At 42.2% G+C, this 25408-nt stretch overlaps 1 protein-coding gene across 3 annotated transcripts; it reads right to left on the reverse strand.

Annotated features, from left to right (window-relative positions):
- llgl2 (LLGL scribble cell polarity complex component 2) lies at positions 1 to 25299 on the reverse strand. Of its 3 annotated transcripts, none has more exons than XM_018762109.2 (26): positions 25057 to 25299; positions 15860 to 15980; positions 15661 to 15758; positions 14973 to 15054; positions 14483 to 14598; positions 13900 to 14058; positions 13106 to 13259; positions 12198 to 12324; positions 12056 to 12110; positions 11476 to 11630; positions 8824 to 9035; positions 8091 to 8158; positions 7771 to 7924; positions 7359 to 7463; positions 6738 to 7030; positions 6267 to 6414; positions 5884 to 6034; positions 5088 to 5204; positions 4755 to 4921; positions 3754 to 4018; positions 3200 to 3362; positions 3041 to 3060; positions 2507 to 2554; positions 1898 to 1940; positions 1751 to 1809; positions 1 to 1608 (listed from the first exon to the last, which is right to left on the reverse strand). In XM_018762109.2, exons 2-26 carry the CDS (start codon positions 15932 to 15934, stop codon positions 1604 to 1606), a joined length of 3039 nt encoding a protein of 1012 aa, XP_018617625.1. In that variant the 5' UTR covers positions 15935 to 15980; positions 25057 to 25299; the 3' UTR covers positions 1 to 1603. The 3 variants fall into 3 exon arrangements, with proteins under 3 accessions (XP_018617625.1, XP_018617624.1, XP_018617626.1); XM_018762108.2 differs by having other exon boundaries at positions 1730 to 1809; XM_018762110.2 differs by lacking the exon at positions 2507 to 2554 and having other exon boundaries at positions 1730 to 1809.
- Between the last annotated feature and the right edge of the window lie 109 nt (positions 25300 to 25408).

Here is a 25408-nt window from a genome sequence, read left to right on the forward strand (position 1 = left end):
ATTGTTTACATTAAAAAAGACCCCATAGAAAGTTGTTCCCCTTAAGAAGTACAAAATGTGCTACACAGCAGTGGAAAAGTACCTAATGACAATTCTTTTGACTGTAACCTTGAAGCCCACATGTCAGCACCACCAGGACAGCCAAGAAGCCATCATAGATTGGCACTCTAATTCATTATTAATACTGTCCAGGGCCTGAACACATCAAGTTCAAGGGTACTTTCCCATTTCCATTTTCAATCCCTGTGTCTAGTTCACGTTGCAAGATGCTTCCACACTCCATGACCCCTTGAAGTCTTGCGTATATTTCCACTTTCTTTGCATCTTCTGCCAAAACTGCTTTACTACAATTCTGTTGCTTGACACTCTTAAGTAGACCAACTGTGACAGACTAATTAGGTGCTTATTAGAAGGTACAAGTCAAAGAAAAGTAAATAGTGTATGGGACTCATACTGCACATGTAAGTATGCGCATATTTATAAATAACCAGACATACCGTAGGGAGAACACACTGCAATCAATTTCGTTTGCTTCAAAAGTGTACAGTGACGAAATTAATGCCTTCTACAATTTTTCAAAAGTAAATAAAGATGTCAGAAAAAGTGTTAATCAGCACACAGCTGTCAAACAACTAACACTATGATCATAATTAAGCATTTAGAAAAAATCATTAGCTGCTATATGAAATCCATTACTGATTTCTTCAACAAAATTTCACAAGTTTTGCAATCAATTCTCTAAACCACCTCTCTGAAAAACAAACACATAACTTATAAGTGATTACGTTTTAGACTTCACAGAGCTAGAGCTAATGCTTTAAAGCACTGCCTGAACTCTATACTCTCTTTGAAATGAACATGATTCTTCCAGCACTCACAAACTCTACAATGGACAAACCTCTTTGTGGTTCACTGCAGAAGTTACATTACTAAAGTCCCTAAAAAAAATTACACCTACCATTAATAAATCTCTCGCAAGGTGTTAGCACAAACTCTTATGTTGCTGTTTATTAACAGTGAATTAAAAGAAATACTGAACTCAAGCTTCTAATATGCACCTAACTGCCTTACACAAGTCCTCCTAAAATAGTGGTAATTTTACTTTTCCCTTGTAAATGCTGTTGTGTGTACAAATAAGAGGTTTAGAATCAACGTGATTAACTTTAAATAGAGAAATCACAAGTCTACTTAAATATAAAAACATATTAAAAGTATTAAAAACAAAAAAACAGCCCTTCTCCAGCCTTTCATATCCCTTTGCCACTTTGAAGACATTCCTATATTCCTTCCTCTTCCTCTGGAAAGGAAGGAAAGGCAGAGGGTTTGCAGGTGCGGAGGCATAAAAGTTTAAAGGTCAGTGGGGGGTATGGAAGGCTGGTGGAGATACAGTGGTCATTTGAGGCACACATGGCAGACTCCCTTGCCCATCCTCCCTGTTCAGAATCAGTGCGTTGAGTTTGGGGGAGGTGGGGGGATTCCCTCCTTGGCTGGCCTTGGGGTTCAGTAGTTGTAATGTTAGCAGTAGTAGTGTTGTCGTGGTGGTTATTGGCAAGGATAGAGTGCTGCTCAACTCCAAAGTCCCTCAGGCACAGCAAAGTGGGGCTCAGTCTACAAGGTAAAAGACAGGCACTTGTACCCAAAGGTCCAGAAAGAGCAAAACATTTTCATAACTAACTACTGATAGGCTTTGAGATTTATCTGACATTACAGCTGAAAAGTATGCAGTTACCTATATTCTGTGGAAGCTCACCTCCATTGCTCATCACACCACTGGCTGCTTTTATTTTCAGGTTGTTTTCCAGGTGTGTGCTGTGAGAGAGACAATGCCGTCAAGGAGACACAGGATTTACCTGACCACCAGCTGTGGAAGCACCCCAGACTTCTGAAAAATACTTACGTTTGATCTCCTTCTAGAGATTTCTGGATCTCCTTCAGCACCTCTGTAAGAAGGCATTGAATATGTGAGTGAATTTGCTGATACAGCCAAAGAAAATTATGCTAAATTGGTTTCCAGAGTCAGTAATTTATAAGAAAAACTTCCTCCAGTGATTACGCCAGGACACCGCATTGTTTGTACATGAGTTTACACATGTCCCCTCTTCTTGTCTGAAATTTCATTATGGTACCTCAATATTTCGACTGAAAATTTGTCTTTCCACTAAGTGACGAACTAGTTTGTGTAGGCTCAAAAAAAGAAAAAATTCAACAAATGCAAAATGCTATGCAAAAGCAGCTTCAAAGAACAGAAAACCTACTAGGCAACCTCAATGTCCACACACAGGACTTATTTTTGCCTACATCTGCCTTCCTTAATAAGAGCTGCTTTAACACTGTGTGATGGTAATTTGACATTCATGATGAATCCCTCAAATGCTCCAACAGTTAAAGCAATCTGGTTATTATCTGATGTGCATTCACAAAGAGCACAAATCAGTGAGCTGATCTTTTGTTCACGCACACATGCGGGGAAGCGGTTATTGGGTTAGGCAGCCAATGAAGTACTCACGCTCATCATTCAGCAAAGCATGCTCCATGACGCGCCTGGCAGAGCTCTCTGGAACATACAGACACCCTTGTTGCACGAACAGGCAGACAAAACCACTTGCACACTGCCAAAAAGCTAGGCATTGCTACAGCTTTTGCTCATGTTGCAAAGAGTCATCCGAAACTGTTAAAACAGAGTGGATTTTATGCACATGGCTCTTCTCTCACAGAGAAAAGCATGCCATGCTTCACATACTGAGAACTGTCAGAGGAGACCAGTATCTCAGGACCACACAAGCCCTTTAACATCAGACAGGGCTTAAAATTGTCGCAACACTTATTTTTATACATTTTTATACATTTCAGTCAACTAAACTTGTCTGTCAAGATGTAATTTTCCTTCAAGTCCCAGGAAGCACCAAGTAAAAACAGCAATGAATGATGATTTTAGGAAAAAAGCTGAATGTCACTGAAGTGATCACAAAGCAGGTAGAAAGGCAACTGCTTTCAGTACAAACAAGTTACTTCAGAGAAGATAAATTTTTTTTAATCTTACCACCATCTTCACTTTCACCTCTGTAAAGGAAACACAAAATAATTCAATGACTACAGGAGTGTGGTGACAATAACTGCATATGCATGCACAGAGCTGACATGGGAACATCTTCAGTCTGGCAAAATGAGGTCTGAGACCCGTGAAACAGCTGGCAGTTACCTGTGCCCCACAGCAACACCATCAGGCTGTGCCCTGGACTTGTGGTGTTTGCCTGAGGAAGTGGAAGCCTGGTGTGGGGCTTCAACCAGGCACTTGGGTGCAACCACCCACCGGGCAGAGAGGGAGAAGCGCTCAAACTCAGAGGGAGAGATCAGGTAGAATCCTGCAGGGGACAACATTACATTATTATTAAAACTGATCAATCTTTTACTCACATTCAGCATTTGTCACCCATTCAGTCCAGCAGTCAAATTGTATGCCATGCAGTTCATTTTTTTTTTTTAAAGACGCTAGCCATCATAAAGTGCCTTAGAGTACAATTCCCAAAAGCAACCATACAGAAAAATCCAAAATGTAATATGGGGGAACTGGAAGCTATTCTGAGGCCCCTAAAAGACTGCAATTAAGAAGTCTCCAAAAAAAAAAAAAAAAAAGAATATTTAGAGGACACTACAGCAAGGACCAGGAATATGCAGCCAGAAATGGCTCACTGTTTGGCTTCCTGATGCAAGGCTATTATCCCATAATGCTGTGCGTTTGACAGCATGTGCTACCTTGCCCATGCTTGGTGAAGACGCATGAAGCGATGCCGCTGATGTCTTCTCGACGGATGCAAGGGTAATGCACCTGCATCTTGATGTGGGGTAGTGAGAGCACATGCAGATCACCTAGGTTGGTGAGCACCACCAGACCGTTCTCGCCGTACTCTTCTGTGCGGCTGCTGGCAAACCAGGCCACACTCACACGTCGCACACGTGAACCCTCAACTGCTGTCAGCTTTAGCTTCATCTTGGAGCTCACCTTGGGCAGTGTGAAAACCTGCACCCAAATAGAACATGAACAGTTATTAATTCATTAATGACACACTCTTCCAACGTAACTTACACGCCTAGATATTCTTACTGGAACAATTAACTCAAGGAAAGTTACCATTCTAAAAAGGAGGTAGTGGGAAGTTGGAGCCGTCACCTTGTAATTTGAAAACCTGAGTTTAATTCCTTGTTCCTACTGCAACACCCTTGAGTAAGGTACTTAACTCAGATGCACCAATAAGAGACATCAAGTAGTCTAAATAGTCAATTTTAAGTAGCTTAGTACACAAACACAACATTTCTTCAGAAAAAGCATCCTTTAAATAAATGCACTACAGCAGAAGTGGGGATTGAACCAACAACCTTCAAGTTACAAGCCCATTTTCTTAACCACTACACTATGTACTACTCCAGTTCCATCTAAATATCTCACATACCAACAAATATACTGAACAACATTTAACTTCTGGCTAACCAACCACTAGCTGAAATTACATAGAAATAATCATCTTTTACTCTTGTTACAGCACCACATACAACTTTGGTAGGTAGCTACTAATTGTACATTTCATCAGTTCATTCACTTGGATGTTTAAAAGCAATCGATAATATGCTCCTCCCTCATGTACATGACATCAGACGTTCTCTGGGTAACTGAACATGTGGTTAAAAGTGAGGATTGTTTTAGCTACCCACAAAGAGAAAACAACATGGAGAGGTCTACTGGGAAGCTATTAGCTCACCTTGAACTGCTCCTCAGAGACAACCAGCAAGTGGTGAGAGCCCTGCATGTCTGGGCTGCGGGCGAGGTCATGGGCCACCTCCAGGGGCTCTGGAAGAGGGGCACCACGCCCATCCAGGATCAACAGGCCCACCACTGGGGCACGGTGCATCAATTGGATCTCTTTGGCTACAACAGCATGAGGAGAAAGAATAGGAAGCAAGAGGTTCAAGAAAATCTTTTGGTGTTAGAAAGTAAGGACAGTAGTTCAATATCATACATCACATGTGACAAAAATATGTAAATCATCACTGAAAAGAACTTCACTATGTATGAGTTTTGTGCGTGTCCTCACCAGGGTGGGCTGTGACGGGCTCCTCAGCTCGGCGTTCAGTAGGTGGCAGGCGAAGGGTGTAGGCAAAAATGGAGCCACCATTGGTGCCTGCCCACAGCGAGGGGGTGTTGTGAGTGCCTTGTGTGGGAGAAATGAAGAGGTGAAGCATTGCACAAAGAAAAACAAACCCAAAAAAAGACAAAAGCATCTCCAGGCAGTTTTCACACCTCTTGTACACTGCATCACAAACATGCCCATTGTCAGCACTTTGTAGCATCTATTTATGGTTAAATATTTTATTCTGTATTGCTTTAAATTGTTTATTAAGACAGCTTTAAAAATAAATTTTAAACATGTGGCTATGACAACTCATATTAGACTAAGTGATGTGCAGATTGCCTCAATTTATGCTGGTGGTAATCTACCAATTGGTTAGCCTCCTTGACATGTTGCAGGTAAATTACCGATTCCATAAATCGGGTGACTTTAGTGACGGGAAAAAAACTAGGGGAATTCAAATGCATCAGGAGATATTGATCAGTCTACACATACAAATAATATGTTAGAGGGATTCTTCCTGAACATTTGTGGTCACCAAGAATTTTCTAATATTTAGGAACGAAAATCTGACATAGTAATTGAATAATGAAGTACAGTTATTTTACAACTTTTTAACCAGTTCTGTACTTTGGATGTTCTGTTAGAGCAAAATGTTTCGGGAATATACACAGTGGTGTGCGTCACCAGTGACGTGGACGATACTGTATGCCTCATGCCAAAAAGAGAAACTTTGAGAAGCAAGGTGAAGGGCACTCACTGTCACTGAGGAACGAGTCGGCAAAATAGAGTGCGCGGACAAGGCCAGTGAAGGAGTCATCAGAAGAGCGCGCCTCGATTTTTCTCTGCACCGGGGCCAGCTCCATCTCCTGAAGAGCTTCTGCTTCCATCCGAGCGTTGATCTCCTGGAGCTGCGGAGACAAAAAGTGGTGGGTCCCTTCATTTGGCCACAGCATCTCATGATAAAGGTATTTTACATGGAAATGGACATGACCAACAAATACATTCAGGTACAAGCAGGTACAAGACAGAGGGCTATAAGAAAAAAGTTAAAATGTAGCACAAGGAAGGAATGTGGAAGGCACCCTCAGCTTGGTAACAGTGAGACGATAGGACATGGTTGCATGAGAAGCCTCCCTCTACCTTGGCAGCATTGTTGGTGTGCTGCTTGCGCATGGACACACGGCTGCGGCGGATGCGACGGAAAGACTGCCGTAGCGACTTTTTGATGGACTTGACGCGGGAAAGCGGCCCCTCCATAGCCAGCTGATCACTGGGGTTCAGTGTGCACCTGGCAGGAAGAAGGCACATACACTTACAACACACACATACTTTTACACTGATCACAACCAGCTGTGCAGGATGATGCAGCTTTACTGCAGAGCTCCTCAGATTTTATTTGGTGAGTTAAGCTCTTGCACAGGCGTTCTTGTTCAGCAGCTGACAATACTAGTAATAGATTTAAACATTGAACTTCAAGCACAAGTGATGACAACTTTATATTAAAAAAGCACCACCTTCAATTGTACATCAATGTTTCAGACGAGAAAACCTGCACTGTTCAGGCCCCAGTCTGCATCCCATAGCCATCAGCTTGTGATACAAAGGTCTCACCTGACCAGGACTGTGTTCTTCTGCTGGTAGTCAAAGAGGCCAAAGCCATGGCTGGTGCCAAAGGCCACCAGCTTCCACTCTGAGTGCAGAGTGAGGGCAGTGACCACGGCTGGTGGCTGGCACTGTATCAGGGCGAAGGGCTGGAAGCCAGGTGGGAAGTTCACAGATTCTTCCCGCTCCTCCAGCCGTGCATGGCCCTTCCAGCGGAAACCCTCCTGGCCCTGCAGCAGATCCACCAGAGTCCCCTCCACACTCTGCTCCAGTGATTCATCGTTCAGCTCCAGCACAAGAATCTGCAGGAAGAATATAAGTTAAACACAGGATACAAAAGATCAATGGCTAAATTACTGCCAGGGATTTCAGTCAGTAAGCCCAGTTCTTGATATCTTAGCACATAAAACTAATATTACCTTGTTATAAAATGGAAAAATAAATTCCAGTATAAATGTTACTAAATGATGAATTTTTAACCCAATAATAAATTTTCATGACAATAAACTTATGTCATGTAACACAAACACTACTTTAACCAGAGAGTGCACTGTGTTGTGTATGGGGAAGTAACTAAATATGTACTTGGCAGTGTTAAATACACAGTCACGCAGTCATGTGAGCACTCACCTGACCCGCAGTGCCTGCAACAGCCAGGTACCCACTATATTTGCACAGGTGTATCTTCTGGATGCCCAACCTAGGGTCATCACTGTAGGGATCAAAGCAGCCCACCTGGAGAAGCACAGCTTATTTTACAAACAGGGTATCTTTAACCAATTTACAGATGTCAAATAAAGTCGGTATGGATAAACTATGGCGTATCACTTCCCAAGAGGCAATGTAAAAATACATAAAACAATTAAAAAACATATAATTTAAAAAAAAAATGTACATTCTACATATGGTGTTTCAAAACACCTCTGTCCAAGAGTACCTTTAAGCTTGTTTTGGGAACAGGAAGTAAACAGAACAAGAGATGGTTGCTGGCATGACATTTGCATCCCCTGGGGGTGCACCAGCGTGTACTATCGCTTCCCACCTTACGGAAAGGCGGCCACTCTCCCTCCAAACCCTGGTTCATGTTGTCATTGAGATCGGCATCTGTCTGAAACACACTAGCGGTGCTCAGCTTGTACATGGGGTACAAGCACACGCCTGATGCGTCCCAGAATCGAACTGTACCATCTTCATGTCTGTATGGTGGAAGTGGTTGGCATTAGATAGTTTATGTAGACTGATTTCATAGAAAAAGTTGCAGTTTTTCTGAGATCTCCAAAGGTTTTAGCAAACAGATTAACACGTTGCAAGTATGAAAAACAAAAAATCTATATATACAAAATCCATTGAGAGATCACGCACCCTGTAAGCAGCAGGTCCCGCTGGGGGGGATCAGGGGACAGGTTTTTTCCTCCGATCAGTGGCCATGGCTAGAAAGGACAAGAACATATTAATTACTCCATGCTCTCACATCAACATGTTAAAAACTTTTGTTAAAAACCTGTTATCTTATTGATTAACCGAGCAAAAGGTGGTTAATAGATGAAACCCGCTATTGTAAATATTGACTGTAAATGTAAGACATGCATGTGGCTTTACATTTACAGTTATTCATTTAGCAGATGCTTTTCTCTAACGCAATGTACATCTCTGAGAAAAGTACAAAAAAAGTGCACTGCATCAACAGAAGCGATTGGGATGCAGACATTTACATTTATTCATTTAGCAGATGCTTTTCTCCAAAGGGACATACATCTCACAGAAAATACAAATTGTGCATTAGAAAATAGAATTTGTGTTTTATACCACCGTACAAAGCAGTATACAATACATGAGTAGCTGCAAATAGGCTTTTTTTGAAATTATTAAATAGGTAAGACACATACAAGTTTAGATAATGTTCAGTGAAAACATGAAATAAAATTCTCCTATTCCCCAAACCTTCAATTTCATATAGAGGTATGGCAAAAACTGAAGACTGTATGTGTAATTTGAGCAAATTCTTCCAGATGCATCTGTCTGCATATTACACTCTCTCTCTCTCTCTCTCTCTCACACACACACACACACACACACACACACACCAGCAGTATACCTTGGACGAGTAGTGTGTTTTCTGAAGCTTTCCTGCAGTCTGCAGCCGCTCCCACAGCTTAAGGGGAATGCCGGAGACATGGTGTGAGCAGGTGATGGCCGAGGAGTGTAAAGGGACCAAGTAGGGTGTCTGTATGATGGGCCAGCCCTCCGTCTGCAAATCCACTACCACCAGCTCCTCCTCCACCAGTACCACCAGTGCACTTGGGTTTCCTAAGAGGGAGGACATCCAAAGGAAGTGTGTCAGTATGTGGGCCTAAATATGTAAGCTCATAATATATACATACATATATACATACATACATACATATATATATATATACATACATACACACACACACACACAGAGTATATATATGTGTGTATACAGTATATGTATACATACACACACTGTATATTCTTGTACATCAATCTGTACAGTTCATTAGTTGATAACATACTTTGGAATCTGGTCCAGAGCGAATTTGCTATTAACCAGAGCAACAGTTTGGGGGTGGGGGGGGAAGAGTCACATAAACCATAGCTACCCCTATTAGGATCAATTTTATCATAAAACATGTACTAATTGTAAATTAGAAAACAGCTGCCTTAATTCATTGTACCTGTTAAGGCAGCGGTTCTCAAACTTTTGGAACTAAAGCCCCCCCCCCAAAATCTCTCCTATTATGTGGCGGCACCCGCCTCCCCCATGACTAGATAGATAGATAGCTATTTTAAGATTTTTTGTACTTTCATGTTTTTTTTTTTTTCCCCCTTTTAAAACTATATAAAGGACAATAGTGGAACACACCCTTAATTTATCAAAAATGTTTTTGAACAGTATAGAACTAATTTGTGACATTACGTGTAATGTAATGTGATATGCAAACTGGGACATAGGGTGCGTTTTGCTAGCCATGCCATTATAAATTAGTGGGAAACGTGCGCTTGCTTCTTTTTACAAAGAAGCACAATGCGCGGTTCAATATTGGATAGGGGCCCAAGCCTGAGGTCATCCTCCACCTGTAGGCGATTTTGGTATTTTGTTTTCAATACAGTCAATTCTGAAAACCCGGCCTCGCACAAATAAGTTGAGGCGAATGGAAGCAGCAATTTAATGGCGGTGTCAGACAACTGAGGATATTCAGTCATCCCAGTCAACCAAAACGAAGGCAGAGAGCAAGAGCTATAGACTTTTTAGCTCGAGGTGCTGAGGATGGGCCGTCGCCACAACTCCTTTTAGCACATGTGATGAACTTATCCATACCAACTTATCACCATGGATTAGTTCGACTGGTATCTCTGACGTTCGGACTCGTGTCTACACTGCCAGCTATACATAAAAGGTGGGCTTAAGCTCTGCCTCTCCAACTCAGAAAGGAAATGCAGAGGGAGAAGGAACGCGTTTTTAAAATATTTTAAATAATTATTTAAAAATATTTTTTAAATTATATTTTTTAAATAATGAAGAGATTTTTACATAAATTTTTATAGGTTTTTCATTTTTATACACATTATAATTGAAAAGCAATAAAATACACTGAGTAACCAAATGATGACCTGTCTCTGTGCTTTTTTCTTGGAAACAATTTGCGCCCCCCGTTGAGAACCAATGTATAACGGTATTTCTGTTCAATGTACAGCATAAGCAGATGAGAAATTCTGTAACTCATTGTATGCGTTTGTGTAAAAGCAGGTACAAACATGGCTAAGAAACTTCTGACATGTGAAGCCAGGCAGAAAATTCCATGAGCAGATGAGAAAAGTCCCATCATATTAGCTCCTCTACAAGCGGAGAGCTTCGTAATCCAAGTACTCCATGCATAAACACTGATCGTTTTGAAGTGAAAGGAGAAGTAACTTTAAAACTGAGCTTTGACTCTTTGCCAGCACGACCAACAACACAGAAATAGGAAGTCATACTTCCTGATCACCTTCAGTTCGGACATGCAGACTAAGAGCACATCTTTTCCGATGAGCTGAAGCCACAAACCACTGCTAATTATACTGCTTGCTCTGAAGTACATGGCAGCTTCTGTACCATGTATGAAATGCAAAAAAAAAAAAAAAAACACTAATGCGAGATTTTTCCTTCTCTTCAGTTTCTTTTCAATAAACCAGAAAATTCTTTATATCAGCAACAGTGGAACAACAGTCCATTTCAGGGAAATCCCACACACACACGGCAATTTAGAGTCACCAGTTCACCGGAAACATGTCTTTGGATTGTGGAAGGAAAAGGGAACACCTGGAGGAAAGCCATGTGAACATGGAGAACATGTAAGCTCTACACAGACTGAGCAGGACTTACAGTCCAGCAGCTTTGAAGTGCCAAAATTGACATTAACACACTTAGCAAACGGATTTATTCATTGGCAACCCAACTAACACTTGAAAAGAGAAGCTTACTTTGTTGTTAGCAGATGCTGTAAAGCAATCTGTAAATTTATCCACTCTTACAGTCAGGTATTGTCCAAGTGCCTTTCTGAAGGGTACTACAGCAGGAACCCTCCAGGGATTTAAAGCAAGAGGAGCCTTCAGAGTATGAGAATCTTAAAATCACCATGTTACCATTGCCCCAGACATTTATGCAAGGCTCCTTCAGCCTTGTACAATGCGGGCAGATCAAGTGGCAGCCACCACACCACCACCACCCTCCGTACTGCCACCTCACCTTTCTGCCGTTCCCCTTCTCCAATGACAAAGAAGTCGATGATGCGGGAAGTGAAGTCCAGTGCCACGTGAGTCTTGCCACTGATGACTGATATACAGTGGCGATCTCCATAGCTGGCTCGAGGCATGCCGCCGCTGAAGATTAAAAATGGGGGCCTGTGTAGGGGAGGGATGGTTGTGACCACATCATCTGGTTTCAGTGCATCTACAACATGGCTTGCAAATAAGCAACGATTGTAGGTTCAGCAGTTCAACATATAATAAACCACAATGAAATTGAACAGATTGAGGAACATCAGAAAAGTAGTAGTGGTGGAGGAATATCACAACTGGGGAAGCAGAAAAGAGGAAATGTAGTGGGGAGGAAAACTGTAAATATAGCAAAGGGTAAGGAGAAAGAGGAAAAGAATAAATTATCACAAGGAGCATGAGGAAAGGAGAACAAAAAGGCAAAGAAAAAGTCAGTTAATCCTACTAACAAAACAGACCTGCAAAACCTGGGACACACTCATGTGTCCACAAACTCTAAGGTCTGGCTCACATTACCCCACACTAAAGAAATTAAATTCTGACATACTCACCCTCGTGTCGTTGGCAGCTGTATGATTTTAGTAATGGCTTTACACGGGAAGTTGCCTAACCGAATGGAGGGAGACATGTAAACAAGGGTGAAGAGCTCAGTGTCGTGATGTTTTATTCCATCAAAGTTGACAGGACCCTCACCGTAGGGCACTTCCTTCTCAGGCTCATTTTGAGTGTCCTCGCCGTTCACCATCCACCTGCAGTAGCTCCCGTCACTATGGGAACTAAGGATGTGTTCCCCATCTGGCATCCACCACACACTCTCCAACTGCCGCAACAATAAAACCGGCACACTTACATTTTTATTCATGGATTCATTTACATTTATTCATTTAGCAGATGTTTTTCTCCAAAGTGACGTACATCTCAGAGAAAATACAGTTCATTCGTTCATTCACTTTTCTCCACTTTTATCCAAGGTAATTTACCATTTTAGGTTTGAATACTGACCTACTTAAAATTGTTTACCTATTTACACAATCAAGTAATTTTCACAGGAGCAATTCTGGGTAAGTAGCTTGATCAATGGTACTACAGTGGAAAATGAAATTTCAACCTGGGTCTTTTTTCACCATGACCCCAGGCAGTCCTGTGCAGTCCTGACATTGTTACAAGCGCTACCTCAACGATTACAAAGTTAAAGTACAAACATGAATATAAAGAAAAAAATTTACTCTATACAAGGCTTCTAAATATTTAAAATTTGGCACATTCTGCTGATCTGGACAAATTTAAGTGCTGTACAATTCTCCACCCTGGTCTCAATGAGCCACACAGGGGCAAGTCTTCCAGCTCTCTAAACTTAACCTTAGTACTAAACAAAAAGGTTAAATTAGTTCAATGCAGGTAATAATTAGCTCAGTTGAGTGCATGAGTCCTCTGACTCAAAATCCATACCTACAAATAACTTGTGGGACCACAGTTAAAAACACAGAACTGACCCAGGCTGCTATATAAAGCAAACACACACACATAAACAAAACGCACAGCCATGAACGGCAAACAAACCAAAATATGAATGCATTAACATTAGTGTAGCCAGAGCTTACCTGAGAGCCCATGAAGTGCTGGACAGCACACTTGACATCCAGATCCCACAGTACCATGAGACCACGGCCATACCCCACCAGCACTTGTCGGGGGTTCAGGGGGTTCTCCTGAAGGTCCTCCACACTCTCCAAGTTTCTGCGCCCCTCTGGAGCTCTGGGAAGGACGAAACAGGATACTGAACAAGTAGCAGTGGACACAAGATACAAAAAAACAGTAATCCAGTTCAACTGGATTTTCAAATGCATAATTCCCCCTGTGTTTGTGACAAAACACACAACACAAAACTATCCATAGAAGGACTATTTGAATCTAAGGGGAAGAGCTACACAAAATTCACATTTTATAAAGAGCAGTATATTTATCTCAATGCTTTGCAAATGCTGCAATACAAAGAAAAAAAAAGTGGGGAATTCTTTCTGCAAAATTAGAAGTACACAAGTATTTCCATTAATACTACCTTAACTACCCTTTACAGACACACATTTCAAATAAATTACAGTGAGAAGGCAACCTTTAAGCATTATATGCCATTCAATAAGAGACAAAGGAATTAATGTAATTCACTACTCGTTAATGCAGCTACTAGTCAAATCACCATTAAACTTCATGGCTACATTAAAATGCCTGAGGTTATTCAAACACTGCAGAAATGTCATTCAGTCAATACTGAGCACTCTAATATTCCTATGAGAGTACAGGATGAACTACAACTGCATATGTGAGAGTTGGTAACGCAGCAGTTCTAGCAACAATCAATAGTCTAGGGCAGGAACAAATAGCCAGCAAGACCCACCGGCTCTGTACAGCCTCCAGGCTGATGTTCTTGTCCTCTAGCTCCCGGAAGCCCGGAACCTCCACCACAAACACGTGGCCTCCTTCCGTGCCAAGCAGCAGGAGTTCACCCGATGAATGTGCAAGCACAGCTGTGATACGTGTTACACTTGGAGGGGCACTGAAGAACAGGGAGAAAAGACTGATAATCACTCCTTTGGTGCAGCACAACTGACATTTGACTGTGCCCCAAATGGGTGTACAGAAGCTAGAAGCAGAATGGCTCCCGGGAAAAAATTGGTCTGTATTGATGTGTCAGAACTGGCGGGTATGATAGCATGTTAATGTATCCATCCATGTGAATCCATATGCAAGTGTCTCTCTAGGTCATGGTTTATTTTGTTCACTTAGACCTTTTGAGCAGTAAAGGTTCAACTCAGTGACAGAGAAGCAATTCAGGATTAGCTTCTTATCAAGGATACAGCACCAGAATGGCTCCTGGGACTTGAACACAGGACCTATTGGTTACAAAACCATTTTCTGAAACACAGACATATATTGTGTCTGGGTGTCAGTTATAATGTGGTTGTACGCCTGTGACCCACCCCGGTGGCCCAGTCAGCGTGAATCGTCCAATTTCCAGAAGCTCTGAGAGACCTTGGTGTGCCTGAAGGGTCCACATGTGCAAGTTGTTGTCATCAAGGAGAGTCACCAGCTCAACCTGCATACATAAAAATGATAAATGAAAAACTGCAACAGGGGTTTAACTGTAGCATATGGACAAGTGACACACAGACCGAGGCTAAAACATTGCAAATCATAAGGAATCTTAAGATTCATCTGAAATCTTATGAAATCTGAAACCATTTATAATCATCTGTGTGCAATTTCCTCCTTAATTGCCTAAATGAAAAATGCCACTTAGTTGAGAAACTCACAACACTAGGACAATTTAACAAAACACAAACAAGTAATTAACATTTTCAAACAAATGGCTCTGATTGCAGCTTTAAAATGGAAAATTGCAAACAAACTATTTTTTCAATACTCAAACTATGGGCAATGATATATGTTTGATGGGTATATGTTCCTTACCTGATTTGGGAGGAAGAACACTCTAGTGACAGCAGCATTCTCTTCATGGAGACCCATGAACTCAACACCTGGAGCTCCATAGCTAACCCCACAGTTAAGGAAAAGCCAAGATACCAGAAATAAGGTGTCCATGCCACAATAATAGGTCAGTCAGGGAAACCCTGATTTTTCATTTCATGCATACAACACTTGAGTGCATTTGGTTTATTGTTTTGAATGCTGCTGAGCAAACGCTGAGTCCTTTGAGACGCTTAAGGTTCACTTTTGTCAACAGTCCGTAAAAGTGAACCTTTCATGTCTCCTCAATTGTAAAACAATTTACACAGGTGCAGTGTTTTTTTTTTTTTTTTTTATAAACCTAAAAGGCAAGAGCTAACAAAGCACGATGTTACTGGTACAAGTATTCAGACAGGTTCCACTACATTTCAAGTAACCAGAATTGTGAGACACTTCTAGCTAACTACACAGTGACAGAGCAAAACTGCACTGCAGCATGGGGGAATGTGGACATGCACACACAGCAAAGACATCCAAATTTGCTAAGCTGTGTTACAAAGTGATATGACAAAGAAGTATTTCCACACAAATTGACAAGAGACGCTGACTTGCAAGAAAAGCACCTAATACTTCAGCCACACAGAAAGCCCACAATAATCAGGCAGCCTCATAGGAAGGGTGAGGAGGATACAGCTTGATGGCACCAGACCGGGTCCCAATGGCCAAAAGCTGCAGACTGGGGCTGTACCCCAGAGCGCTGGGCTGGTGGGGGAATCCATGCTCCACAGTCTGCCAACAGAGAGATGCCAAAACTTGTCAATGCACTCCTGCGTGTAAGTGAAAAGTGCCAGTACTAGGACTGGAACCTGAATAGGAAGCAGGGACCGCACCTTGTTGAACTGGTAGAGCTCCTGTTTGAGCTTGTCCCTGTGCGACTCCTGCCCGTGTCGCCGGAACCTCTTCATCCTCCCACGGCGAGTCTACCCCTGCTGTGCCTTCACACTGCACTTCCTAAAGGTGGAAGGAAACAGTAGAATGAGACAGACACAACAGAAACTCAGATGGAAAAAAATACAAATACAAAAAGGTTAGTGAAGTAATTATAAAGAGAATAAAATGAGACTGGTGTACACAAACACGCAGAAAAAAATTAAGAAACTGTGGTGGGTTGAAATTTTTGTGCTGTTTAAGAATGAGGGAGAAGAAGAAAAAAAAAAAATTCTTTACTAAAACTGAATGGTGTCAACCCCTAAAATCCCCTAATCCACCCCCAGCCACTTCTGTCAACTTAAGTGAGAGCAAGGAAGCCAGAGGACATGAGCAGCCTAGCCAAAGAGTCTATTGTTCTCTCCATATGTGTGAGCTCAGCTGGACTGGGTCACACACCCCATCCCCTCTTTCCTCCTCCTGTTCAAACAGCAGCTGAGAAAAACACCTGTTGGAGAAGGAAGTCACTTAGGAACCATCGTATCAAGACACAAAGCACGGGAAAGGGAACCATCTGCTTCACACTAATACAGTCTTTCTCCCTCTCTCTTTCTCTCTCTCACACACTCACACACGCTCCAGCAGGTGGTCGTCTTACAGACACACCAGCAACCGTCACTACAAAACCCATATTTCCCAGGAAATTTCTGAAGGGCAGGCACAAGAATTGTATGCCTCCATGCAACATGTGAGCATCCATGAAAGCACTTACTCTTAAGAAAAAGACTGTCTGCTCTTTGCTGAGTGGAGTATGAAAATGTAACAACTTGGTAACTGGAATTAGTAAAATTTCCATTTTATCCTTTTTGAGCACGTTTCATAAATCACCCTGAACACATTGCTGTTTAACAATAAAAATGTCATGTCTCTAACATGATTTCTGTCTGTGGGACTACGCATTTCATTAGTGGGCATTTACTGAATGCTACTCTGCAAAATATTTTCTGCCCAATAAATGCTAAATTCTTCATCTGCACTAACAGATACAGCTTTAGGATATTTTTATGGTGGTAAATGCTTATACACCTTAAATAGGAAGCAGGTGTGTGCATTAACATAATACAGTACACCATATAGTCAAGCAGCATACAATAGGCCATCAACAATAACTTAATATCATCAATTTTACTGTGAAGCACCTATAGAACTACTGGTGAAATTTGCGTATCTGTCTAAACTGGGGGGGTGCGGTGGCACAGTGGGTTGGACCGGATCCTGCTCTCTGGTGGGTTTGGGGTTCGAGTCCCGCTTGGGGTGCCTTGCGACGGACTGGCGTCCTGTCCTGGGTGTGCCCCCTCCCCCTCCAGCCTTACGCCCCGAGTTGCCGGGTTAGGCTCCGGCTCCCCGCGACCCCGTATGGGACAAGCGGTTCAGACAATGCGTGTGTGCGTCTAAACTGGGAGCAAAAATAGGAAGCATTCAAAAGAAAACCACTTACTGAGTCATATAAGTGATGGATGGAGGAATCATGTTATGACAAATAAATACTGCCAAGCAATCAAAACCATCTGGAAAATGTCTGACTGTCGAGAAGTAAAGCTGTTTAAAAAAAACCCACTGAATGTTAAAGCTGTACATTGATATAAATTACCACTTCACCCAATATCTGGCATGTGGTTTACCAACCTTGCTGTGAGCTCTGTTTTTAATGTCCAGATATTAGTAAAGCACATAGTTATACTCCCATATGTACAAATCTATGCCAGTTTAATTCAATATAACCTAAAATAAAAAAGGTACAGTGAGACTAAGCTTGCTCCTCTGATTTTTATCCTATATACAAATGACTGTCACCACAATTGATGATCCATTATAAATGTATACATGATGCAACTTTAAACTGTCAAGAAGAATGAAATAGAAGTTTAGGTTATGGATGCCAGGACCAGACTACCTGTTCAGATCTGAACCTCCCTCAACCAAGAGCAAGCACAAGGGAGACCTAGAGGTGTTGTGCCCAGTCTATACTGGTATACTGGTAATCGTGGTCCATTGATATATACTGATATATTAGTAATTCACAAATTCCTCACCTTTTAACAAAATGATAAATCCCCTTTCTGTCCTGTGCAAAGCTGTCAACACAAATTGTGTCCATTCTGAACAGTTAAGGCAGCAACTGCCCCAAGAGTGCCGTCAGGTAAAGAGGAGTCTGTGCCTCTACTTTCATTTTCAGCACCAAGAACAGAAATGTGCATTTGTACAAGTGCAATTCAGTTCAATTTACTCTTTATAGAGTGCTCTTATGGTGTGTCCCCTCCCCCTCCGGCCTTACGCCCTGTGTTACCGGGTTGGCTCCGGTTCCCCGTGACCCCGTATGGGACGAGCGGTTCTGAAAATGTGTGCGTGTGTGTGAGTGCTCTTATTGCGAGAGTGACAGAATGCTATTCTAGGTTACAGCAATTCAAAATGACAGTTATAGCACAAATAACAATACAGTAAAGACAGCTGGCAACAGTGGAGAGGAAAACAAAATAACTAAATCGCAACCAGAGGGAGAAAAACAAACCTCGGGAAGTGCAATCACCAGCGGCTATCCAGCTCTCCAAGACAATGGTTATGTTCTACTTTCTAATAGTAAAAAGATAATTTATAGAACAGGATTTTCAAATAGAAGAGTTAAGATCATGAATGAAGAGCAAAACCAACCAACTGCCAGGGAGTTGACTCACTTCAAAGTAACACACCTGTCTGAAGTGCACAACTACAAGGCAAAGATTAGACACAAATTTACTCGGTTTCAGTTATCTGCAACTCTGTTGTCACAAACAAAAATGTTTAACGAAAAATCCGTAGCAGGTACTTTTTACATTTTGTGCCTCTGTGTGTGGATCTAAGCTTGATATATACCACGAAGTTTATCTCAAAACAATATAATCTGTTCCTTCATCAATACCCTCATCATGTTTGCAGTCTAACGTCATCTGTTCCACCATCAATACCCCATCATGTTTGCACTAACACAAATGATTGAACTGTTCAAAGGGAGAGGGCCAGAGACTTACAGCAGACAGCGGTCAAAATTCTAAAGCTACCTATGAAATACAACTAATTACTGGGCTTGCTACATGTGGCGAGTACCTGGAACACAGGTTCTGCCATGAGCCAACAATAACTCAATTGATGCTAAAGCTTGATTGCATGGAGTTTTAAAAACTCTTAACAAATGGCAGCATGAAGGGTGGGACAAATCCATGTGACTGTGTTAGGCATGATGATGATGGGAACCTCAAACTGATGTTTAAACTTGTTTTAATGAGCCCTTGTTTCTGAAAGACAGGTTTGTATTAGGCAAGGATGATATAGTCCTTACATAATTCTCATACCGTATAGCAAAGTTACACATTCATTTACTGGTAAATAAAACGAAAATATTACAAATGTTCAAAGTAACTCAGAAATAAGTCCTATGATTGAGAATGCTATGAGAGTTGCACAAGAAAGAGACTACAGGAAGGTGTGATAAACAAATCAATGCAGGTCACCAAAGTCAACATCCAACTGCACTGGAAGAAAAGACTCACTGTGCTAGAATTCTCCCTCAAAGCTAAACAGGTATAGATCTTTCACACACTGCAATGAAAAGGTTGTTAAAGGTTATTGATGCTGCTTTGATATAAAAACATTCAGAAGTCAATGATATTGACATGATTAAGGCAATGTATAAGGAAATAATCTAAGATGAAATCAAGTGATGGTGAAAGATTTCACAATTTTGTGTCCAGTCCCAAATCCCCCAAAGACAACATATACACAGACACACACTGGCAGACAATGTCCGTTTATTTATTTATCCTTGGGTATGACAGTGTGAGAATTACCTGACTCACCACCAGTCTAGTGTGACTCACCCTTCAACAGGCTAGGCTTTCCCAATACAGTGCTCCATAACTCAATACACACATTCTTCTGCTATTACACAGTGTTGTTAGTACTAACTGCAGCCATCGTGTACACTAGTGCTCACCCACACTCTGTGTGGAAACAGCACCTGCATGGTAAAATTACTCTAGACTGCACTGTCTGTCAGTGCAAGGATGCGAAAATCTCTCTATAAGCTGCTCAATGTGCTGTCTTAGACAAAATAAATAATGGCATAAACACAGCACATCCCAAAATAAACATGAAATAATTTTCCATAATAAAAGATACAAAATCAAAGTGAGCAAACTTATTGGACAGTGTGAAACTTAGAATAGACCAATGCTGTTCAAATTCATTAAAATCAAACCAATCCTTTCTTCTATTAAGCCTTCCTGGTTGCTTCGTAGCACATAAAAACAGACTTGGTCAAAGGTAATATTAGCAATTACATTTATTTGCTTAGCAGGTGCTTTTCTTTAAAGCAACTTCCAATGAACTCTATGTAGCGTATCAGCCCACACACTTATTCATCAAGGTGACTTACACTGCTAGATACACTACTTACAATGGGTCACTCATCCATACATCAGTGGAACACACTCTCTTTGTTACTCACACACTGCAGGTGAACCTGAAGAGCATGTCTTTGGAGTGTGGGAGGAAACCGGAGCACCCGGAGAAAACCCACAGACACACAGGAAGAACAGGCAAACTCCACACAGGCTGAGCGGAGTTCGAACCCATGTCCTCTCGCATCACCCAGGCGCTGTGAGACAGCAGCGCTACTCGCTGTGCCACCATGCTGCCCACACATTTGCGACAATACACAAACAAAAACAAATGCTTTTTTAAGAAAATCAACATAAGTTACCATGCCCCCCCTTAGCAGTTGAAAGCTTCAGCATCACAAATTTACACTGTCAACTAAAGCATTTCTCATATTTCACTGTAAGCACTGTGCCTTTCTGAACTTCCAATTTTCACTGATGCCTACACTTTCTCCTTCCTGTATTCTCTACTCATTGTCTGCTGTCATGTGGGGGGGCCTTCTTTCATAACCAGTACCTGCCTCAGACCACAAGATTTCGGAGGTATACGCTCGCTGTCAGGAAAAATGAGCTATCGCTAGCAGTACTTTACGGTAAACTGAATTAAAGGATACCGTACACACTATTACTGTTATTACTACGACTATTTATTTAGCCAACACTATACAAACCGGTGCCTGAATTAGGATATATATCCTATAGTTACTAGTAATAAATATCAATTAGAATCAGTATCATACATAACTAAGTCAACATTTATCTTTTCCTATAAGGGTTTTAATCTTACGACAACCATATCTCACCAAATATTACTTCAGCTTAAATGCTGTAGTAAAGGGGCGGCACAGTGGTGCTGTACGTAGTGCTGCTGCCTCACAGAACCTTCTTGGTTGCAGGTTCAAATTCAGCTTACTCTGAGTGGATTTTGCTTGTCTGCCCCATTTCTGTGAGGGTTTCCTCCCACAGTCCAAAGACATGCAGTATGGATGACCCTGCAGTGGACTCGTGTCCTGCACAGGATATACCTTCCTTCACTTGCACCCAGTGATTCTAGGATAGGCTACAGACAGCTATGTGCCCTGACAAGACTAGCGGTTAATGAAATCGAGTGCTATAATGTAGTTCACATTCTATTTACGTTACTATTCTGTTAGCATTAACCGTTGTCTTTTTGCTCATCGTTTATACTTATTTTAACTCTGGAAATTAGGTTCTTAAGCAAGCCCTTTTAAAAACATAGTCAGGTACACACACAGACAAAAAATAAATCTATGCAGGGAATTCATACACTTATTTTCTATAAGATGCTACACATTTTTTTCTAATTCCTGTAGTATCTTATAGAAAATAAAGTTCTTTGTTTTTAATTTATAAACAGCATTGGATCACAACTACATACAGATAGCACACAGATTTTAAATATGTTCACATATAGAAGTACAGCTCAAGGTCAAAAGGTTATGATATACCACAAGTGCGATTATGTAATATATAACTTACAGAAGGGTGCTCAAAGATTCCAGAATTCCTTAGAGTTGTCATGCAAATGAAGCGTTAAGTTTTCCCAATGGAGAGAAATTTAAACACTTCATTCAGCCACATTTTTACAGCTTTTTCATGCTACCAAACAGAGCTACTGTAAATGAGTAACCTATTAATGACAGGGACAAAACATCTGTCACATATTTATCAAAGTTGGGGGAAAAAAAATATGGAACAGCATGACTTTTCTTAATCATTGTGGATTTTTTGGGGAGAAAAAAAACTAAATAAAGACTCCCAAGTTTCCAAGGGAACTTCAGAAAAGCAGGACCATTGTCTTTGCAATGAAAATTAAGGGCACATACCTCTGCCACCATTTCACTGAACTCTTGCAAATGTGATTAGAGGCAAATGGTTTGCAGAATCAATAAATTCTTCTCAATTTCAGCACAAAACAGGTTACAATGCAGAATGCTTCCTATACTGCACAAAACAAAAGGGAGAAAAGGTCAGAATCCCATCTGCCTTCTCGAAAGTACATATGATATTGACCAAAATGCTATACAGTGCTCTAAAGGGTTCTACGGTGGAATCAAGCGCTTTTCACAACCCTTATAAACACAGAAACACAGCATGCAACCCAACAATTAGCTAATAAAATCAGAAGCTACAGTGAAACATTTCACTTTAGACCAAGAACACCTTTTCTAAACCCTTTAAAGTATGTCACACCATCCCCTCCATTACAACATGAAAGTCCTGTACGTAAGAGCTTGTACTTTATAGAACTACATTTATTAAAAAAGAAACTTCACTACAATTATTGAGATTAAACACCTTTCTAAAGGGTACCTTGTGCACTAAACCATTCTTTCTGTTAAGTCTGTAAAGTCATCTTATGCATACAAACTTTCCATCAAATTCTGAACACAATCTCAACCAAGAATGGCGAAACAAATGCTAAATTAGGTATAAATGGGAAGAAGGCTGGAAAAAACAGGAACTGAAAGAAGGAAAAAAAAAAATGCCAGGATGCATTTTGCAGAACATCCCAAAAGGGCATGGCATCTGAAATATTTCAAATATGAGCCTAGGTTATCCATAGGGAAAACAAGAGAAACAAAAGTACAGCCTCCCAAAAGTGTTTATCTAAAGAAACCGTGGCTCTCGAATACTAGAATGCCGTATATAAGGAGTTAAACTCCCGTTTAGTCATACACATAAACAGAAAACCAGTCAGACCACTACAATGAAGACAGCACTGTTACAAAGTATGCTGTGCTGGCAAACTGTGTTTGTTATCATGGAAATATCTAAAACTCGCCTTTCACTCTGCCCTCATTTAAACTGTCTTTTTTTATTTGAATGATCTAAGCCAGCACAGATCGGCCTGTTGCTAGTTATATAAACCGACTCGCGTGTCCAAAACACGTTCAAGGTTTTTCAACTGCAAGCAAAAAAAAAAAAAGAAACAATTACACAGATGCAACAACACAGTGTTGATTTTAGCTCGAGAGTCTAGATTATATATTTGAGACTCTCCACTCTCTTTCCAGTGAGTTTCCCTCGGGCTTGAAGGGCTTCCCAAGACAAACCTGACTTTTTAACCAAACCAGAAAGCAGCCACCGCAACTTAGAGAGAATTACCGAACGAAGGCCAAACGCATTTCCCCCCGGGACGCAGGCGACGGACACAAACGGATAAACCGACAACCCCAACCTGAAGCAGCTGTGGCGAACGTCTCGCCGCCACGCCGAAACGTTGTTAATGTGCTGGGTGTGGCTCACAGGATGTTAGTCCTCAAACTAAACCCTTCCTGCAATCTACATAGAAAGGAAAAAAAAAAAAAATAAAATTAAAATTTCAAAATGAAAGCAGGCTCATCGTAAAGAGATCCCACTCGAGCAGCTGGGGAAAATAAAAATTCCGGACGGACTGGCTTTCAACAGCAACTGTACTTCCCATTGAAAGGAATGTCTCTTGTGTTAAATTGCCATTGGGATGTCAGATTTACAACACAACTCAGAGGTGTCTAGAAGGGCCCGTCCAGAGGGTTTCCGTCACCTTGTCGGAGTGGACAAGTTAAACAGGGCAGAAGGTAAGCACATAATCTGCGACACAAGATCCATAACCTTTATATATATTATATTTTTCCCCTGAAAGAAAGCGCTTTAGTGATGTACATTAACAGCAGTCATTTCTGGAAGCAACAATGCAGCTGTCACAGGTGCATCCAGTCCACCTGGAGACCAGCGCCTGGACCGACTGGGCTGACTGGGCAAACTGGACGGAGACGGGAGCCCCTCCCCCCTCTCGCGCTCCCAGCGAAACTGCCCTTCTTTTCCCTTCCCTTTCCCGTTACCTCACCTGTCCCCCCCCCCTGCGCTGCGGCACGCCTCGTCCTGCTCGTTTCGCTTTCCCAATTCACCCCCCACTCCCCTCCTTCACACTAATACATTTCACGCTTTCAGGATTATGAAATTCCCACGCGGTGGGTGGGTGGAGAGTTCCCGCCGCCGGTCCCGCTCCCGGACAGCAGCAGTAGGCGCGCGCAGCTGAAGAAGCCCCCTCGGCACCTCCTCACCGCGGGACTAATGACCCTGCTGCTGCTGCACGGCACGGCTAAGCTAGCCTAATCACACACCGACACGATAGCCCTCTCTTCTCGGGGACACACCGGCCGCTCAGTTTCCTCCACCACGTCCCACTCTGTTACACGATTTTACATACACCCTGAGGCATGAACGATGACTAGTCCGGCATGCCATGTAACTTTTCGGGCGCCTCCTCTTACCACTTTTTTTTTTAATCAGAGATACCTAGCTACGCTAGGAGACGGCAGCTAGCCCCGCTGCCTGGAGCGCCCTTCCTCACCCGTTCAACAAAAAGAGAGACCGCGGGGTGCGTGTCAGACCGCTCTTCAGCACCCACCGACTACTCCAAACTGTTTTCAGTCGTCGAGACTTTATTATTAACTTGATAATCAAGCAGACGAGTTATTATCCCGCGCGCGGCGTTCAGCATTTCTTTCACAAACCCCGCGCAGCCTACGAAGATCTCGGGTTCACAGAGAGCTTCGACCTCCCCGACTCCTTCGACCCCCGCGTGCACACGGCGAGCTCCCCGCGCCGGAAACGCGGAATCCACCTGTGGAGGCGACGCTTCTCCCGTGGGGCCCCCGCCGCCGGTGCGGTAGCCGCCTCACCTGACTCTGAGGTCGTCCCAGCTCCGTCCACTTTTTCTCCTTTCCCCCCCGCTCCTTTTCTGGAGGGAGTAGGTAATTTCTCCCTCTACCGGCCCGCTCCTCGTTTCTCTGGAAACGCGGTTAACCTAGTTCTCTCTAACCGTTCCTCTTTCGCTCCTGGACAGCAGCCTCGGCGTTTCCTGCCGCTCCGCCGCCCGCTCTCGGCTCCAGACTCGATTCGATTCGCCTCGCCTCGCTCGGCTCCTCCTCCACGGCCCACTTCCGGGATTACTTTGTTTACAAGTTGGGGAGGACCTCATTAATTATGCATGAGGCGGGGTTAATTGTATCTCGTCCGAAGCTGACGTGTTCA

The sequence above is a fragment of the Scleropages formosus genome, chromosome 20, assembly GCF_900964775.1.
Source record: "Scleropages formosus chromosome 20, fSclFor1.1, whole genome shotgun sequence".
Classification (NCBI taxonomy): domain Eukaryota; kingdom Metazoa; phylum Chordata; class Actinopteri; order Osteoglossiformes; family Osteoglossidae; genus Scleropages; species Scleropages formosus.

Coding starts and splice junctions, on each gene's coding strand:
- llgl2 (XM_018762108.2), bottom strand. CDS start 15,934: ATGAAGAGGTTCCGGCGACACGGGCAGGAGTCGCACAGGGACAAGCTC. Junction 13,260..13,899: donor CTGGAGGCTGTACAGAGCCG/GTGGGTCTTGCT, acceptor CGTCCTTCCCAG/AGCTCCAGAGGGGCGCAGAA. Junction 6,415..6,737: donor AAGAACACAGTCCTGGTCAG/GTGAGACCTTTG, acceptor TCTTCCTGCCAG/GTGCACACTGAACCCCAGTG.